This window comes from Vanessa tameamea, chromosome 19 (assembly GCF_037043105.1).
Source record: "Vanessa tameamea isolate UH-Manoa-2023 chromosome 19, ilVanTame1 primary haplotype, whole genome shotgun sequence".
NCBI classification, from domain to species: domain Eukaryota; kingdom Metazoa; phylum Arthropoda; class Insecta; order Lepidoptera; family Nymphalidae; genus Vanessa; species Vanessa tameamea.
In genome coordinates, this window is record NC_087327.1 from 10,458,191 (window position 1) to 10,480,412 (window position 22,222).

At 33.4% G+C, this 22,222-nt stretch overlaps 1 protein-coding gene across 7 annotated transcripts in view; it reads left to right on the plus strand.

Annotated features, from left to right (window-relative positions):
• The window catches only part of LOC113402792 (homeobox protein homothorax), a 247,449-nt gene that overhangs the window by 183,461 nt on the left and 41,766 nt on the right, over positions 1-22,222 (plus strand). For all 7 annotated transcript variants that reach the window (XM_026643104.2, XM_026643108.2, XM_026643106.2 and 4 more), the window contains one exon: positions 2,542-2,618. In XM_026643104.2, the coding sequence (XP_026498889.1) occupies positions 2,542-2,618 (77 nt within the window). The remainder of the gene's footprint in view (positions 1-2,541; positions 2,619-22,222) is intronic.

Genomic DNA, 22,222 nt, shown 5'->3' on the forward strand with positions numbered 1-22,222 from the left:
TTTGATTGTGACAAATGTTATTTTACAAATTGTTCGTTAGTTAAAATTCAATGAAATATAACTCGTGCTAACTGTAAGGAGTTCAAATTTATCGACAGAAATGTAGTCGTATTATGAGTGGCATAGTGCTCAAAAATATCTGACAGAAATATGGAGTAGATGGCTCATTTTATAATTGTTGGATTACTTTCATTTAGTACATCACGTACTGAAACTTGGATATTGTCCTCTAAACAGATATCTGATGGGCTTATGTGTGGCGCGATCTTCTTTCTCCATTATGTTTTATGTCAGAGGAATGGCATTCATAGCATTTAAACATCATGGCTGCTGAATCATTGTAGCACCATTTATGAGTTTATTCATAAAGTCACATCAATTGCAGAAACATTTTTGGCTAATAGAAGATTGATTACTAAAACGCTGCTAATCAGGAACATTTAGAATAAAATTCTTCTTCTCCTTCTTCTTCTGTTTCAGCTCTTAGCGATTCCAAATTTGAATTTCCAAATAAACAAATCATGGTAACATTTAATTCAGATGAAATTTTTTCCATAATTTTAGATTTATCATATTTGTAAATCTAATAATTTATTTTTTGCAACATTTAGACGTATATAAACTTTTTATTTCGTAAAACTCTTTTTAATGCCCTCCAGAGCTTGCTACTGATGTTTATTCGCATCTTGAACAATATTGTCAGTTTTATAGAGCGTAGGTTTAAAATAAACAGCCAAGATTATTGCTTTACGATGACATAAAACAGGACGGAGCGTAATTCGCCCCATAACAACCCCTCGAATGGGATTGCTGTCTTTCTACGTGTAATTTTCACCATGAATGCATTATAGATGCTTCGTGTGATGGTTTGCTTATTGAGAATACGAAACAAATTATCTTCTATAATTTATGATAAAGGCTTTTATTGAAATAATTCGTCGATATATATTTTTTTAAATACATGCATTTCATTTTTTGTCAGTCGCCATGTTAATTATTTTTTGTTTTGTCTGTTAAAAAAATAAAACAATTAAATATTGCGGTTCCCTAACAGCGTGTAAGGTTGCATTGTTCGTAGAACAGATAACGCTTGATAACGCTATTTCTGCGAGTGTGGTAACTTTAATCCGCCATTTATTTTCAACTTGTCCGTATAAATCATAATAAAGCCGTGTCCACACGCGGACAATGGTGCGTTATGCGTAAGATACACTCGTAACGGCTGACGTATCAATTTCTTTTGGAAACCGGCCTTATCGGAGAAATCAGTGTCTTTTTGGTTTTTATTTATTGCAACGAAAGAGTTATGTTTGTAAGCGATTTACAAATGCATCGACCACACCGGAGAATAAAGAGAAAGTCGACAAGGTCTTAGCAACCGTTTGTATATTGTATCTGTTCTGACGCAAGCTTGCTTTACCAAAATCTTCTTTAGTAAATATATTATATATTGAAGGCATACGAATGTGATGATGATCTCAGGATATATAAAATGTATGTGTAGTATTATAAAGTGTTAGGATGACAAAACTGATGTAATGAATTAAAGGCGATATGTGTTTACCGGGGCAGAGGATTAATTTTTAATATCTTGTTGGAAAACTTTTGGTTGATCCGACCCAGTATTGAACCCAGGAGCTCGGAACTTGCACCCTTACACAACCAATCAGCAGATAGTTATTACCTATATAAATTATTAAACAGATATAAAAGTGTTTATTTAAGTTTCTGAAGATAGTCACGTTTCGAAACAGCCGGCATCGACCGGGGACTCGAACCGGTTAATAATTTACACATACGTTACCTGCGGTTGTACCAGGGTTACATGAAATAGAGAAGGTCTCCCGGGGACCTTCCCTCTGACTCGCACGGCAAAAACCAATGTCATTAGATACGTGCTACCCATGTCTCCTTTACGTTTGAAATTTACTAACATTTTTCCTGTTCTAAAATGGTACATAAATGATAATTATCTTACACCTACAAACACATTTATTAAATGTAAATATTACGTCCGTGAATTAGTATGCGTGACTTTGGTAATACATAAATACGTAGGAATAACTTTTGCTATATTTACTGATGGTACAGAGATTCAAACTGGCTGGGTACCACATATTTCTACTGTCAAATCTCATAACATTCTATCTATTGTTCTCTATTTGAAGGGATGAGTTAGTCAGTAATTACAGGCATCAAAACATTACATAAATCCCATAGTTGGCGGCGCATTGACGGGCTGTACTTATGTATGGGCGATGGTGACTCCATATCGAGTTGACCATCTGGTTTATAAGTTTGCCTTTAAATAGGCAACGCCATATAAACCTTTTTAGTTAAGAATCATTTAAAAATGTTCGATTTTTGAAATCTAAAATTAATATACTTTAGATAGATATTTCAATGGATTTCTAAAACCGTAGAAAATTCGCTCACCAGAGGCAATTTCACTGAAATTCCCATACAAAGTAATCAAATTGAATTAGCGAAATGGCTGGAGAAAAATTCGATTCGTCTTATCGTGATTATTTTATGTTCCAGCATCCGTACCCATCGGAGGATCAGAAGAAACAGTTGGCACAAGATACAGGGTTAACGATACTACAAGTAAATAATTGGTAAGTAATATTAATATTAGTAATCATAAATATAATTGCACTGACTGTACCTTGCTCCTGTGTGTTTTTATTTGGTAGTTATTTCAGAGTTATGTATCGTCAAGGAAAATATTTGGAAGTGGGAAAAATATGAATCAAAACTCAATATGATCAAATTTTTACTTTTTCTTTTTGTAAATGTTGTTTACTTGGTGGTAGGGCTTTGTACAAGCCCGTCTGTGTAGCTACCACCCACTCATCAGATATTCTACCGCCAAATAACAGTACTCTATATTGTTGTGTTCCGGTTAGAAGGGTGAGTGAGCCAGTGTAATCACGGGCACAAGGGTCATAACATCTTAGTTCTCAAGGTTGGTGGCGCATAGGTGATGTGAGGAATGGTTAATATTTTTGTCTATGGGCGGTGGTGACCACTTACCAACAGGTGGCCCATATGCTCGTCCGCCAACCAATGCCATAAAAAAAACTTTTTGGTTGGCAATTGAAATATGATCCCATGTAAAAGTGAATTTATTTATACAAGCTAGCTGTATGTTGTTTTAAGAGAGTAAACAGCTCAAAGACCTCTAGAGATAGTAGGTAAAGGTTATTTTAAATACAAGTAAGTATAATGTGTACATTAAAACTATTAATTTTGTCAAAAAATTATTTAAAATAATTACATCAATGTGTAGAGACGCTAGACTTGAAGAATTGATTCAGAAACAACGGTTTTCGATGTTACAAAGGCTCAGTAACACTGTCGCTTCGAACGATGTCTGGTTTAATTAAAACGATGACGCTCTAAATCTTATAACTTTGATTATTACTTAAAATATATTCGAAATTACTGTAAAGGTAAATAATAAACTGCATCAAATCGACTCAAACACTCAACTGTATTCAATCGATGTCAATAAAGTACCGTTCAAGTCGTTTGTACTATTTCGAACTTATGTATAGTTAGTTACATAGAAAACCCGTCGCTATTAGCCGTCACAAAGTGTGCTCTTTTAGTTATTTTAAATATCGCCAACGCATCGTACTTGTGACTATTGTGTTAACTGATCGCACTTCACATTGATTGCGTTTTTTAAAACGTTTGATAAAATTAATCAATGATTAAATTTATGGTTTTGAGTGTTACCAACATGAAACGAGTAATTGATTGACATATAATTGTTGAAATATTAAATTTTTAAGTGCCTTTGTATTATCACTTTTAGTACTTATCTCAATTAGGAATAAAATATACTTCATATTTGACGCATGGTATAAAAGGTCATTCAAAATGAAGAGATTGTAGCATTGATAATGTCTGGTTATATTTTAGTTTATATAAATTATTTAAATATATTTTTCATAACAGCAATCTCATCAGTTACAAAATTATTATTAGAAAAATATTCAGTTTAGTAAAACGAAATCAAATCAGCTAATGAATTCGCCGAAGTGCGATATGATTCAATTCAATCATAAAATTCATTCGAAGATCATTAAAACGCTGACCGTCTGAGATGTCTTTACGGTCACACACTCAGGCTCGTATGGAAATATCATGATTATATCGACTGGAATGGCATAAAATATCAAAGTTTACGACCGCAGCTAGCACCTAGCAATAAATGCGCTTATTAATGACTTGGATTCCTTCAGAATTAATACTAGAATATACAATAAAAATATATCTCGAATACTCAGTATTTCTTGGTAAAATCGAAATTACTTATCGAATTAATTTTAGCCACATGCAAACCAAGTGTAGCTTCAGTTTTATTAGTAATATTATTTAAATTACTAAAATGTTAAAAAAAAAATCATCAATTTACAGACGATATTATGATTTGATAATTATTACCGACTTTTTTCAAGATAATTAATAGCTAGGTAGTTTCATTTATTGTGTATCGCGCTGACACCAGTGTGTTCCAGTTTGAAGAGTCACAAGGCGCAAGAGACGTAACATTATATCTCCCAAGGTTGGTGGTGAATGTTTCTTAAAGCGCCAATGCCTGGAGTGACACCATTTATCATCAAGTGGCACATTTGCCCGTCATATTTCATAAAAAAAAACCATTCTCAACGGTTAAGCAAATGGTTTAAAGATACCATCGTCACAAGTGCGATTAAACACTGGTACATTCTTTTCTAATTCTCATAATCCGATGGGACCCCACTTTGACACAACGAGAGATAATTTATGGTGTAGGAACATTAAGGACTTTCCAAAGAACGGGAAAGCTGGACTGTCCTGCTACCTTAGTGGCAAGGTACGAGAAATTATTCCTACACAAATCATTGCCGTATAAAATAATACCAAATATTCCAGTACGATTATACCTATATAAAATTACCCCCTCTATCTCCATTTAAAAAAATAAGGAAAGCAACATCGTCTCCGTTTACATCAATTAATAAATATTACCTATCAGATGTTTCCAAAGTTTCCACACAGTCATCTCCAATGAAACTCTTCGATGAAGTTCTACAGATACGATGAAGGTTGAAGCTTTTAGAAAATTCTCTCATAAAATACACCATTATTTAAACAATATCCTAGTCTTAAAGGGTTAGTGCAGTAATAAACGTGATTCAAATCGACACGTGCAATTTGTTAATACCTACGTGTTTTGCAATGTGTGGGTGCGACGCCGGCGCATCATGGCCGCGCTAATAAAATGTCAGACAAATTGACCATCGGTGCCAGCCAGATATGGACCCGGCCCTTTTTGTTTCGCAATACGATTTATATATTATTTAAATGCGATATAAGGATTGTGAATGGGTGGGCTCTTTATATCTAAGAAATAGTGGTTACTTTCGTTATGGAAAATATTATGTAACATTTTACTTACGAAGTTTCCGTCGTAAATCAAATCAGATACAATTTTTATTACATTTTTGTTGTATGTTAATTGCGTCTCAGAAATATTAAGCCGGATAGAAGCAGCCTTTGTGAGAAGATCTTTTAAAAAAAAACGTAGGTCAATGATTTCTAAGAACGCCTAGACACGTTTTTGAAAGTATGCTAGTACTTCACCCATATGTCACGTTGGACGTGAAACGTCAGTCTGATGAGGTGAGAGGTCGCACGGCCTTTGCCTATTAACTTTATACCTCCTCGCGCGCATGAGTGCCTGGTACCGCTGCGGGATAAATTACAAGGTGTAATTAATTTTTTTTTGTTGACTCATTACAAAAATATCGTTACAGACTTAATAAATTACAATTTCAGAAGAATATTTTTTTTTAACGCAAGCTGAATAGAATTACTGTTTAAAAAAAAAGCTCACGGTGGTCCCTTTCGAAAGAATCAATCTAAATAAAGATTTAATTACTGACTTACAACCAATTAAAGTATTCGTGGTTATTATATTACCGGTAATATACATTAAGTAAAGTGAAATTACTATTCCCGAGTCAGTAAATCAAGTGCCATAACATACAGGAAGGGTTAATACGCCCTTTGTGTAAACAGGTGGCTGAACCCCTTTTGATTGCACTTACAGCATCTCGAGAGAATGTTTAATGTAAATATTTGATTTGCTAAGCTTTTCCTGCGTTATCGCGTCACAGTTTTTGTTTTTTTCGTGTATTTTTTTATCTAATTATTATGTTTGATGACGATATTTTATTCTCTAACACTTTATTGATAAATAAAATTAATTTGCACAAAAATCAAATTATTCAAATCGAGTTAAGGACAACGCGAGTCACGAGGCTCACATAACAGAGATGCAAATGTCCAAACAATGTTACAAACACAAGGTTCTCAGTCGAATTGAAACCGCCGCCGCTGGGACTCTGTCGAATTAACGAACGCGCCCCTAATTGGTATTGTATGAAGATGCAAATTCGAAGAATGGTAAGAGCTCTCTCGTATTGTTGGGCTCCTAGTACATGTAATTGATAAGGCGTCCGGATTTGAATTTCAAATTTTATTTTTCATTCATACCTCCAGGGAGTTTCCTTCCCAAATTTCACTTCCTATCATTTCGTTTTGTTGCCTTTTGTTTGTATAATAAAGCAAGTATATCAAGCGATTATATAATTACTTGTTACTACGATTTTGTGATTTTCCATTTGAGATTATAAAAATAGATTGTAATTTAATTTGTAAAAAAATCTGTTTAAATATCACAAAAAACTTGGGACCGATTTTTCTCTCCAAAACTCCAACCCTTTCCATTTTATTTCTCTGAAGTTAATGTAATAACTTCATAAAAGTAAGTAATATATAAAATATATGGATACACATGTAATATATAATATATAAATTGATAAGATTTGAGACCAACTTTATATCAACATACAAAAAAAGTATTAACAATTGTTAACAAAAAAAAAACGAATGCAACGTATGCAAGGCGTAATTAACAGGAAAATTTAAATTTAAATTACACAATTAAAAAGACAAGCTAATTTAAAATTGCACTGAAATTATTAGACGTACGCGCGCCGTCGAATAGACACAATTGTACAATTGTTCCCAAAGGCGCCGTAATAAACCTACTTATTACTTTACTTCTTATAATTAAATCTTACGTCATCATCATCATTGACGTCACATATAAAAATCGTCTGAAGAATAAAATCTATACTACATATATTTTGTTAATTTATTACGAGGACATGAATTTCACGCTCGTCACGGCAAAAGTCTAATTTAAAGCGGGCGAAACTACGAAGCGCAGCTAGTTGAGAAATAAAATTTATATACTAAAACATTCTCCAAAACGCGCTGCATTTTCTGGTCTATGTTTTATGTACATATTATATATAATATCATTTGATCGTTTATTCAGTAGTGTTTGTGTAGATAAAAAAGAAAATTCTCTATACGTTAATTATATAATATTTACCTTCAAACTTAGGTGTTTTTATGTTTCTCAATAAACTCTGTGTTAGAATTTAGCGATAAATAAAACAGAACAATATTTTTTTTGTTTACGAGCTATAAATAATGGCATGTTGACTTTTCGTCATATCAAAAAAATAACCAACATTAATTCATAGCACCTTAATTTTTTTAATTAAAACATTCATAAATAAGTAATAATCGTCGAACACGGATAATTATTAGTAATTAAACCAACAATTCACTTATTCACACCGCTCATAACGGCACATTGCACATATAGCGGACAAAGGCTATACTGAAATCGGATAGCTATTGATGGGCCCACAATAGCCGGCTAAGCTAGCCGGCTAGGCATCGCGACAGTCTAGATTAGACGGCTTACAGGTATTACGCTTGATTAGTGGCCAATAGATTGTAAGTGGGGATAACATGTTAATTATTATTAAGTCCCTTAGTAATTTGTGATTTAGTGATATTGTCTTTCAGCGTTCAATACGTATTTGATAGCAATATAATGAGTTATATAATTAAACTAAATATACTCGCGACTACGTTCGTTTTGATTTGGAACGAATATCAATATATACGACAAAGATTTTTATTTTAATTCATAACTAAATAAATAACAAAAAAATTATCAATCATGACCGCGAACGGTGGCAAAAGTCGAGACTGCTAGAATTTCTCCATTGAATAGCAATTCAGATTCCATTCTTTGTCCGAAATAAACAAATTAAAAAAAAACTATTTTAATTTTTTACATTACTAAAAACAACTTCTAGAGTATTTATTTAAATGAAAAGTAAGTGATAATTACGCTTAACATTATTGGGAAATATTTATGTTTTTGCTAACGCGGAAAGAGCATACTTCCTGACCGTATCGACGTAAAGAAGTTACTACAAACCAATGCACACAAACATTTATGCTAATATGTTACAATACTTTAGAAACTGCGAATATTTTTTTCGTAAACAAGTTTATTTTGAATATTTATGCTGTTCATTGTAAATTCTTGTTGCTTAATAGTTCTTTTGTAAATAATCTAACTGTATATTAACACTATTTTTTATTTTAAAAACATAGTTGAAATTTTCTACTTTTGTAAGCTAAATAATATAGTCATTTTAAGAAAAATATAAAGGTTTTTTTCACAAAATACCTAACAAATTTGATACGTGGTATGCAATAAAACTTACCTGCGACACAAAATGAAATACCAGAGTGGCATGAGTATCAGGGAACGACGAAACCTCCGCGATGTTTTTGCTTGCCTGGTAATTCTACGGTACGCTGCGTCATCCTGGGCGCCTGGTAAATTTAACTAATGAAATCGTTCTAAATATATAATGTAGATAGATAGATAGATAGATAGATATTAGTTGATTGTTTTTAGATTTTTTTTTTTTTTTATAAGCCTCACATCCGGTCATATTAAACCGAAAATTATTAAACAAGAATTGTTTATTTAATTGACTTTACACGAATCCTTTATATACGTACTTAGTTTAAATATCAATTATAACAAAATAAGTAGATATGAAATGCGTAAATACATTTAACACAAAGCAAGTAATAAATTGTCAACAATAAATACATGAGTGAATAATATCCAGTATTTCCAAAGGTGTAAAAATAGTAAACCTTCTGTATTGCCACTAAAGCTGGTCCCCAGGGCTCCTTGGCCCGTTGAAACTCACAAAATGTCCATCAAGTATCAGCCGGCCTCCGTTTACGAGCATAGCCCGTAACTCGCGAACACTCGGCTTAATACCGCAGGATTTTGTTAACTCGATAAGATCTGAGAAATCTCCTCTTGAATATTTTTGCGTATTTTTTTTTATTTTTACGGTCGATCTCGACTTATTTTTATATACTTTTAAAAGGCCTCGTTGTAAATTTAAGTGTTGTGTTATTTTTGTATTTAACTCGCCACAGATAACAAAAAAAAATTAAAGCGTTTTATTTAGAATTGGTGTTTGATATTTTTTATATCGTACTAATTTACTAGTTGGTAAATTAAATATTTTAGACAATAGTTGAAATGGGTAAAACATTAAACACTTCGTATGTTTAATAACTAATTAATTTATCTCCACAAATAATTAATTTGTAATCTGAACGTTTATGTAAAATAAATTTAATTGAGATAAGTTATTGTGGCTAAGTCTTACTTATGTCGTTGTCCTCTTAAGTAAAACAATGGTGTGTATTTAAGTTTAATTCTGCTTAGCCATAGCGCACACACGAACATACAGGAAAATACATAGAAAAGGAGTCGAAAAGGTTACGTATTTGAATCGTTTATATGAAAAAATAAATAAAAAAATCGAAAGGTGATCGAAACACCAGGTTACGAAGTTCCTTTATATTAAGTAACAGGCACACTAAAATAAAATAAAACGATTGAGAGTGATTAAATGAAATAAATAAAAATAATGGTGATAAAACTCTAATACCTATATATATATATATTCGAGAACAGCTGCCGATAACCACACGTCTATACCGCAGTAATATTTTAGCCATACGCTTGTAAACACACAATACTACATTCAAATGCGTCATGACGTTTGAAGTCTTATAATTATTTCGATTTAGCTTTAAAGCGTCCAGTTTGTAACACAAGCACCACAGACTATACATAAATTCAAATGAGACATAAAATTTCGTACCGAAATAGCACTTAAACCATCAAAATCGTATCAAGACGATACATCGCCCCACAGCACTCCGGGTATTCATCCGAGGCCATTGAAATCCATTCAGACACGACTATCAAATCACGTATCGCGATCACCATACCGTAAAAGAAAACACACTATTTCGCATTTTACCCTGCGTTTACTACACCTTTGGTGACGATGGGAGGGTTTTTCTTTTAGTAACTGCGAAAACATACGGGGTTGAATTGCGTTCAAAAACTTTAACAAATTTTACGAGAGTTACTGAAATTTTTAACAAGATATTGTAACAATGAAATTATATTACTAACAGTATTTAAAACGGGATATTTACCATGTTTTTTATTTTTATTTGGTGGAGCTCGTGAACAAGACATTCGTAGATAATGTCCAAATATCGAGCTCCACCAAATAAAAATAAAAAACATGGTAAATATCCCGTTTTAAATACTGTTAGTAATAAAAATAACCATGTTAATTTAAAATCTTATAATGAAATTATATTTAGAATTTAAATTCAAACAAAATTTATAATTGTTTTGCACTATTTTAATATTTTCTTGATCACTAAAGTCGCTTCGAATTTTCTTTAAATTAAATAATGTCACACTTATTTGCAATTTAATTTAATTAAGTAAACATTTCTGTCTTAAAGTATTGTCATTGGAAATCTTTAGTTCCTTAGTAATATCAAGCTACAATTTGTCAGCTACCAAATAATTTAACGAATAATCTTACGAGTATAAAGTATGCTACAAGAAATATATTCAAACATAAACCGCGTCGATTCCGTCCATTTTATCTCCCCTATGTTTCCTGGTTCCATAGTATTGTTCCTGATAAAACACCCATTTCCTGTCTGTAATCGGAGGCTGAATTTTTACCAGATCAGTATCAGCGCGAATGAGGCGTTCTCGGCTTCAATGCCCCGTTTCGGAGGTCGATTGCCGTTTCCCTAACGCCTTGCCAGTTTAAGGTGCTATTGTCTTTATTTATATTGAGAAACATTGATTTATTTTTATAATCAATCACTTTAGAGTTCTTTTGTTTAAGCATAAAATTACTGAGCGTAAAATTGACTCATGAAACAATTAATATTCATTTCGTTGAATATTATGAACAGAGGACATAACAGGTGAATATTGACCAAATAGCTTAGAACCTGATAAGTATCACAGATGCTTATTGTCGTGGTCAGTGAGAAAAGTTCATGAATTGATAATCACATTGTGCCATCCATCGGAATTACGTGGAATACGTAATTTAATATTAACATTTAATATTAACATTATCCTTAACAAGCGTACTTTGCCCAGCCGTGGGATATTTTTATTCATAGGCATTGTATTTTAATTGATACAAATCTCAAATCCGAGATCAATTTTAAAGTATCAAAATTTTAGTTTGATCTATCCATGTCTCGTACTTTTTAAAACTACTACCAATATTATTATAACTTCGTATCATAATAAACAGTAAAATTAAAAACTACGAGAAGCATTACTTATTTACTTAAAATATTAACTTCAATCACGCCGCTCGTGATCACCAAACGATCTCAGTAGCACCGTATTGAATTCATCAATAACAGTTACTGTAAAAAAGCAGTCGTTAAAAATGTAAATTTAACGCGGAATCGCATAATCATTCATTAATGTACGCGAATACGGTCCCAATAACAGCCAGTAACAGTAAGATCCGCGTAATTATTACGCAAACAAGCGATGAATTAAACAGAAGAAAAACAATTACCCATGATGGCGCCATAACAATTCACCTCACCCCAAACCCCCGTGCACTCGTCAAAATAATTCATTTTAATTTTCTTTACGGCCTAGTAAACCTTTATTTTACGATCTTAGCACGGGAGATAAGTCGGAGACTCCCTTAAAGGCCCTTCGGCCCCTCATCTCGCTCCTGTACCGCGATACAAGCGTAAGACCTTTAGCGAGAATTATCAGTCGTTGAATGGTCGAAAATTTGACTTTGCTTGTTTTACGAGTACTCGAAACTTTACGGTCGCTTTACGTACTCTTGTAAGTGCAATCAAAGAGTTCGTAAACGTTTGAACCACGTCTCGCCGTTATATTGGTTACCTTGTGTTTGAGGTGTTTTATTTAAGGAAACATTTTTAATACTCTTTAGTTCGAATGACTGCTAGTAGAAACTACAGTTTTTTGTCACATTCCAAATAGATTTATAGTTAAATAGCTATAGGCCGTGACTTCGCTCGCGTTTTAGGGGTTCGTCAGGTTTTAGGTATAAAAAAGTATCCTATGACCTTCCTTGGAGTTCAAGAATGCTTCATACTACATTTTATCAAATACCGTTCAGTGATTTGTCTTGAATGATCAACAAACAGACAGACAGAGTTACTTTCGCATTTATGATATTAGTATGTAACTATTAATTTAATGCTATTCGATTTAAAAGTACTTGTAAAGGTCTCCTCTATTCACGAATATTAAGGTGTCACGGTCTCTGCGCCTGTAGTTATTCTAGGTTATTCGTCCTTCAAACACGAACTTAATGATTCAAAACTGTAACCTACACAATAACCTTAGCTTACAGCTGAATATGTCTCCTATGAAACAAATGAAAATATTCATATTAAATTGTATACAGTCGGACATAGCATTCGAGTCCCGAATATTCTTAAGACTGTTATTCTTCCCGTCTTGTAAATATTAATTATAATTAAAAGGGCTTTCTGTGTAAATAAATTACCATGAGGTGCTTTTTCATTGTATTTTTAATTAAATTTTTCCGTCTTTTGTTCGCAGGTAAGTAGCTTTCGCTGTTAGCGTCTTTTGTATAAACGGTTCGGTAAATAGTCAGTTTTATATGAAGATGTCTTATTGCGAAGTGAATATCAATCAACAATAATTTGTATAAATAAACATAATATGACTAAACTAAATTTACAATTACATCAGCTTTAGATAGATAGATAAAAGTATGTTAGAATTATTAACAATCACGCGACAATACAGAAAAAGATTCCAAAGAAAAACGATTCTTAAAAACACAAAATGTTTGATTAAAGAAAAAAAAAATTTAAAACAATATATATATAGTTAAAATTAATAAATTAATGACAGCATGAAATGAAATGCAATTAAACGCGTTATATTATTAAAAAAATAAACTAGATACTACCATCTGCAATGAATGATTAAATAAAATTCGTAATTCTGGCATAAAATTCGGAAAAAGAACGAATGATAAAAAATGTCATTCGGCTGTAAGGTCAGCGAGAAACGTGAATGATAATCAAAAAAAGCTAAAAGAAGTAAAGAGTATCACGATACTTCCCAAAAATGTCGCTACATTAAAATATCCTTATCAACGTTATAGGTCATTAAAAATCTTTTCAATAGCCGAAATACTTACAGCAGCGTAATTTCGCAAAACAAAAACTCCGAAACGTACGTACAAAAACACAAAGGCTTTGACGTCGAGCCCTTTCAGAGTTTCCGCGCCGGCGGCATGGCTGCCGTCATTTTTCACCGTTCCTCCATTTATTTTATCTGTGCACCACACTCTGCCCCCGGATGGCGCCCTGTTTCGAATTTCGAACATCAGCTGTTGAGACGCGGAGATTTATTGCCGGTACCATTCAGCTAGAATACAACTTCGATTTGCTTTTTTTTTTCTTCTTTGGATTCGGAGAATTTCAATTTTCAATTAAAGAGTAGTATGGATACTAAGGAGATTGTTTTCGATAAATGGTTTCTTTATAGGATTATGTTTTCATAGTTCCAACTGTATGAAGTCAAACTAAGGTCATTCCTATTTTGAACAATCGTCTTTAAATTGTTAGATTCAAAAAGATACGATAATTACAACTTATATAGTTTCTCCCAAATATAATAATTAGACAGGCAATTAAAAATCTGACATCCTACAATTACGTATAACTTAAATACGAAATAGATCACATAACTAACAATTACATTAATAGTAAACGCACAATAAATTAACTTTAATTAAATATATCAAAATTATTGCTTTAATTAAATATTCAGAAAGCATTTAAACGTGTATAATTGAAACGGCGTTTAATTATGTGTCAACAGAAATGAGCTGGAAGGGGCACATACTGTTAATATGTACGTTGTTTAATTATTATACGTAAATATTATAATTTATATAATATATTTCAGAATATCCTTTGAAATTAATATTAGAATTTATTATTAAGTTAAAATGTCACGGTGAGAATGTTAAACTTGTGCAATAGTGATAGATAAGCGTTTGCTATCAATATTTTTAAAAAGAATACATAATTTATATTCTTTTATAAGTGATATGGTTTGGTATCACAAAATTATGTGATACTAATTTTTTTTTAAATAGATTGAAGATATTTTTGTTAGCATTACATTACATACAACAGCCTGTAAATTTCCCACTGCTCCTAAGGCCTCCTCTCCCTTTGAGGAGAAGGTTTGGAGCATATTTCACCACGCTGCTCCAATGCAGTGGAATACACATGTGACAGAATTTCGTTGAAATTAGACACATGCAGGTTTCCTCACGATGTTTTCCTTCACCGCAAAGTACGAGATGAATTATACACACAAATTTGGCACATGAAAAATTCAGTGGTGCTTGCCTAGGTATGAACCCGAAATCATCGGTTAAGAAGCACGCGTTCTAACCACTGGGCCATCTCGGCTCTTTGTTAGCATTACTTATATATATACATTTCTTCGTATGAGCTTATGTCTTGATATTTTGCTTGAGTAAGTCAGATACTCACTCAACAGTTTCGATTTTTTAGTCGGCGCTCGGATCGGAGCTAAATATATTTAACAAAAAAAAAAATATTTTACCCGTTTGCAGTCGGGACTAATTTGGTTAGGTTATGTTTACTATATGATATAATTAAATAAAAAAAAAAACAATTATAGAGTGCTTCTTTTTTTCTTAATTATCAATTGGCTGTCTAATGTCAAATTATATTCTGCACATTTAAATTCCCTGCTCTGTGACAGTTAGACACTAAAGCTTTAGGAACGTGGTTGACTGGCTCTGGACTACAGGCTTAAGCGATAAAACAGCATCAGCAGAAAGGTCGTCAGCCCCGTCCACATTTCCCTATCTCATTTTCCATTTGACAAACATCATTACATCTTCCGGAACGAACCCTCGACGCTCGGGACACAAGTGCGTTCGGGCGTGTTCGGAAATTTCCGGGAATGATTTTTAACCCCTTTAATCAAATTTGATAATAAAAATATTCAGTGTGATTAATTTATACGTTCAGTTCGATATATATGTTTTAGTTTAAAAACAGATTTAAGGAATGTTGCATCTTAGATTCCTATTTCATATGTGTGGTCTTAGTGCATATTAAATTTAGATGCCCCATCTGCTCATTTACCTTCCTAAGATAAATGAAAAATTAATAACACTACTTTTACTATGAGGCTGAATATAGCACAGGGAATTCGTTACAAGCTATGATGAGCTGCACAGATAACACAAAGATAGAGATGTCTTTAAACGTCCATGTCTGTAAAGTTTGCATGAACGCCAATAAAATAAACGATAGATTTAAGGCATTCCTAAACAAGTGATATTTAGAGCTAACTCAGAATACATGATAAACGCGCCATAACAAGTTATGAAGAACCGCGGTGACAAGATTCTCCCTACAATTTGAGTTTATGAGATATTAGTGAGATGTCAGACGACAGACGTTTATGGCGTCGTAAAGCGACCTCTGCTCACTTGTTGAGTTTATGGTCGCATTATGTAGGCAAGTCTGAAACGCCCTTATTTTTATAGGGATAGAGGTGATGGTACCAGGCTAGCATGATCACTAAGAGTTCATTTGAGGAGGACAATCGTCAGCTATAAAACAATTTTGTAAGGATTTCGTTTAGTTAATAGCAATTTGCTATTATTTACGAAGGAACATTTATTTCCCTTACTGATATCACAAAGGTATTAAGTTCGTTTGTTCAATTTAAATTTAATTCCAGCTACGTTTTCAATTATCAATTTTAATTCATCTTTAGCCGAGGAAAACATTATGAGATGTTAAATGCATAGTGCATTAAAGTCATTACCATGCCACAAATCAATGCATTGTAATTAAACCAACGCGTTCCATGTAACTTATGCGGTCCTGGTACCTGTGCGCGCGCTGTGTAACTTATGCGCGCCGGGGCGGGGTTTAATAGCTAATATCGCCTAATGACCGTCGTCTTGAGTTGAGCGTAATGCCCCACATGGGAACCCAAACGAACACCTCGCGCTTATGTTATCCCAGTCGTCTGGTAATTTACGCGTGATCTTACTTTCTACACTTAATTGTCTGGTACGTCCGTTATTGCGTTTTAACCTTAATAGAGGATGATGTAGCAGCCGAGTTAATAAAAATTGCATGTCATTGAAATCCTCTGAACCGATTTCATTTAAGGAACCTCGCTAAGACTCATTTTGAGCCTTGATCGTTCCTTATCTTGCAAAATAAATACAACTCAGCTGGTATGTAAAGAAATATGTAATTATTTACCACCCTCCCCATTCAAATACACTCGCTATTTTTTATCACAATGGTGAACGGAGCAGTGACTCATATGGGCAAACTCGACGGACAGACACGAATAAATTAAGCTCACTTAAAAGAGTCGCAGCGCAAATAAAATCTATTAATTCGAGATAGTGTCGTAAATCACTTTTAAATTATATCCAAACGGCGCCTAGCCCGAAACGGCTACTCGAAATAACACATCAAACTACAGACTTTTTTACGTTCGAAAGATTTAATTGCCTATACGATTACAAAGGATCCCTTGTTTTCACAAACACAATGATTTATGACGAAGAAATGCTTTAAAACTAATCCGTAGAAGACGGAATCTCTTGTGAAAATGTTTATTTACTACCGGACTTGGTGATTTAGGGCTATATTTCTTTGATTTCAAATTATTTTATTTTATTATTTTAATCTTGTTCACTAACATCTAGTTAATAAATCTTAATGGCATGCAATAAATGCTAACGCCTTTATCAGAGTGTAAATGATTAGATGTATTAAATGCTCATAATTTATTTACGTCCTTTTAGTTTCAACAGATATTTTTATCGAATACGAATTGTTACTGTCATGGTAATTAAAATTTTAATTGTAACGTGATTAATATGACGTCAATTCAATGAAATAGTATTATGCAGTAAATTTTAATATTCATTAATTGCTAAAAAAATAATGTTCTTGTTGGTATCAACAAGTGTCAACCAATCACGTTGTTGGTTCGTGTGACGTCATTTACTTGTAATCTAAGCGATTGCGAAGCTTCTTGAGATTCAGCGACAGCTAATTTGTTAATATCGTCTGAGTTGTTTAATTCCTTTGTTCAATGTGTATATATAAATAACTTGTATCCACGTAATATAAACACACTATCCTCCCATAATCAGATACTAAGTTATTTTTCTAAATTTTACAAGTAAAAAGAGAATAAAAGATTTGTTATAGTAAAAGTAAAGGCTTGGTTCTTACCACCACGCTGTTCCAACGAGGTTTTGCGTACATAGATATAAAAGTGTCACATTTATCCAACATTTCAGCTTTAGTTACGACGTTTTGTGTTCCAACCAAACAAAATTCTGTAGTTTGAATTAGAGGAATCAATAATGTTTGCTTAAGATTCAATTGTTTTATCAACAGGGATACCCCGGCTACATACTTATGTATAATCCATATTAGTAAATATATTGCAATAGATATAAAGCACGTGTTCCCACAGGTCACAGCAAGTTGACTTCTTCGATATACTCATAATTCACGAGATCACCAGTGAGACCGAAGCTTCACATTTCTCAGTATCAAGTGTTTCTAATGTCACTGCAAACAAAAAAAGCCTAGTAGCACATTGGTATATTGATATTCATTTAGTAAGAATGTATAGCTATACACAGCATTCGTAGTTTTACGCGGATGAAATTGTACGGAACCGATAGTACAATACGGACAAAAAACCTAGCAAAACCTATATTTATAACCTTGTCTATGCAAATCGGCAATGATAACCGGACGGTACATTAGAAGTATAATCTCGGGTCCATTCAGAGCGCGGACCTTAAAAGGCCGAGCCCGCTGGGCTTGCAAATTGCGACATCCCTTTGTTCTCCGATTACAGCACAGTTCAGATACTCGCCTAGATACCGATACACGCTTAGATAACATCTTATATATATATATATTTCTCAATGTGTAATTGTGGCTTATAAAATTATTATGATCGCTTCATTTGAATATCGAATAATGTTTTTAATTATAACGTTTTCGGTATTTACGTTACGAATTTATGAATCGATTTAATCACGAACGCCTTAAGTTCCATGTATTATAGAATCTAATTGGTTTTTTTTTGCTCTTAAGTTAATTGTTTCACGAGTGTCATAGTTAATGGTAGTGGAGGGGCGCGCCGTCTTGAGTGATCTATACGAAATATATTATGTAGTACGTACAATAGATAGATAAAACTATTAAGTAACTCGGCTTTTCTCGACTATAATATGTGTGAAGTACACACATAAACCATTCTCTTGAACGTGAACAGAGTGCTGTTTATTGATGAAAGCCGCATTAAAAACGTTGCATAGCTTAAAAGATCTCAACGTACAGACGCTGGGAACCGACTTTTTGTTATAATATGTAGAGATACTGTATAATTACGTATTTTTTATTTATTTATTGAAAAACTGAATATATCATAATGGAAACCATGAAACACGAGATTATTTACCCCAATAGCATCCGGGATATTATAATTTACTTACCTATATTCAAAACAAACTATATTCGAACTCCACGAGATCGAAGTCGCAGCCTCACAACGTTTAATACAAAGTTGACATCAAATTTAGCTTCAAGATGAGAATCATAGAACACGAAACGATTACGAAGGTAATTTTCCAAGTTCTTTGAGTAATCTATGTATAATTTGCCAGATGATAGAAAATTAGGTAGTTAGCCTCACCTAGATCCTGGCTCGGATATATTACCGTAATTGCGTCTATTACATTGATTACCACTTGTAATTACCACGCTTTTGCTATTACTGCCGGGCCAATTGTCAAACCGTGCTATAATTAGATTCGATTACTAAAATTGCATTTGTGACGTACTAAGTCAATCTCATGATGGATCACTGCGCCTCCTTATAACTTATGCAAGCCTGGTAGTTTGATTTCTTAATATATATTTCGTCCATAGATCTCAGTTGTATTTTATTTGTGATTCCCTATATAGAAATTTCCTTCCCCCCATATTTTGATTTGTTTTTAATATGAATACTGTAATCGTGTTCCTCTTTGGCGTAATTTTCTTTTGTTTTTGATTGTGAACAGCATCACAATCTAAGTTTTGGTAGTACTGATCATACTATAATTTATTCCTTCCTAATATTTTAATATAATAAATATTGTAAATGCGAAAGTTACTCCGCCTGTCTGTCTGTCTATTGTTCTTTCATGAACTGAATTCGATGAAATTTGAACATAGACTACTTTTTTGGGCCTGAATACCTGACGACCAACCCTTAAACGCGAGCAAAACCACGGGCGACAATTAGGCTTATAATATTTTTGGTCGACTTTAGCTATGTTCACTGATTTATTTGGCATAAATTCTCCAATCTATTAATATAAGTTTTGTAATTTCTTTACGTTTGAAAGTTGTTCAAAGCGGTCATCATTTTTATATGAACAGCTCGAAAATCCTTTGTAACGACCGTCGCCATTATCTCTAAAATAGTGAAGTAAAAATTCCTTCCATTCGATTTGACGACATCTTCAGGATCACCTGTCACGTAGGCGGTAACCATTAGCACACCATTGGCTACACGACTACCCCACTCTGATTACGGAATTACAGCGAATTACGGCGAATTACGGCGATTACGCGGGCCATCGTCGCACGTTGCGATTGTGTGGACAGGTGACTGCGTTTAACATAATGGCCCGAACATCGACAGCCATTTTTGTGTGAGAATCTGTGGTTAGTTTATAATGGAGTTTTAAAACTTTAAAGTTAATGTCAACAACGATCACTTGAAATACATTTAAAAAAATACTTATTTTAACTAAGAAATTTAAATTCAAAACACTTATAAAGTTAACTTTGTCTAGTATCTGATGATAAACGAAACATATCTATTCTTAGAGATCTCAATTTCAGCTCCAATAATGAAAAAAATATCTATACTAAAAAATTAGGAGCGTTGTTTTGTAACGCCTAACTGAAAAACTACTAAAACAATATACATACAACTTGTACCAGAAAACACAAGCGTTTCGGAGAATGTTTTAGTTTCACCCGCTTTAAATTTAGACCATCGACGTGCCAAGCGTGAAATTAATGTTCTATTTCAGTAATTATTAAGTAATACGAATAGACACTTCCACACTAAAATAGTTTCGACTAATATTTCATAATTTCAAATATCAATCTATAAATTTCGACCACTACGTCACGTCATTAGAAAACAATTTATCGCTACACCGTGTAATATAATCCCACCGCATAAATGCATGCGTGTAAACGACGTCGCTTCACATTCAACACATTACAAATATTCAATAACATATCTTCCGAAAGCCCTAAACTATTTAAGATCGTACACGCAAATTAAGACTGACACTTACATCACAGTTACATCGATTCGACGCGATCGTGACTCGATATCATACCATACCACATGACGCGCCGCAAAAATTACCCAATTACGTGGTTACAATGAGAACGGAACGCGTGCGCAATCAAAAACAATTTCGACAATGGCGAGCGGAGATCCTGCTTTAATGTCACTAGGTTCGAAGCAGTCTGTAACCGCAAATTGCACCGTTTCGTCCGCACCCTCGGAGCTGAGGGCATTAGAAAGGACGTCGATTTTTGAAACAGTTGTTGCAAGACACGGAACTAAAAATATTTGATAGAATTATACGTCCGTGCTAATGCTACGACATCTATATTTTAATTGGGACTTTCATAAAGTGTGTTTGTGAGACACAAACAAAGTATGTGTTTTGTTTTACAGATTTTATTTCTATTATAAGATGAGATTACGTGTGTAATTAAAATTGTGTCTAATTTTTATAGTGGCAGTACCGCCTATCTGATTAGGGTAAGCTTTAACTAGTAGAGAATGCCCTCAGCCATTAAAATCCGCCTTTTGTACGACCTACACTGTGTTAGTCAATGGTTCTTTATCATCATTTACATGATTCTGAAATTCTCAATTCATATTTATTGATATAATGTTAAAAACCACTACTCCTTCGCTTCTGTTTGCTAAGAATTATACCTGTAGCGAGTGTACAGGTAACAGGACAATGACAGGTGTATCATAAACTCTCGACCAATCGAAAGTTATGAAAATTTGAAGATGCTACCGATGTATGTGTCCGATGGCACTTCTATACGTCCACGTTCCGAGGCCGCAGCCAACCACAGCGTACTTTGCGCGCGGACTTTACGCCAAATGTCAATTGCGTAGCTCTAGACGAGGAACTCCGCGGTTTGTCGTGATTGTCATAACAATGTGGTCTAATTGCCTCCAATTTTTGTCAACGGGCTCATTATTTCTCGTGGAAAGGTCAGGTCTGTGGGTCACAGTTGCATGCGTCATTTTATTAGGTTAAAAGATAATTTTCGGTGAACTATTATTGTTAAATTATTCTTACTCTTACGATGAATATAATTGAGACTTTATATCTCTCTTAATCCCTTAATATTTGAGCTTGATAGATTACTTAAGAAGGAACAACTTAAATAATCTATAAACCCTTTTATAACCGTTACTAAAGCCAGCCTCACCATATCCCTGTTACATTTATCAAAGCAATTTCCTTTAATATATTTTCTTTACATAGTAAGAAAAAAATATGTTAAAATGTCTTGGTGTTTTTCAATGAAGCCAAGCCGTAAGTAAGTAATATTCGATCGCCTATTAAATATTTATAATGCGTGTCCCATTACAGTGTCGACATGATGAATAATTAACACGACTTCCCATCGCGCTGGAATAACTGTGCTTCGTATAACCCCTTATGAATAA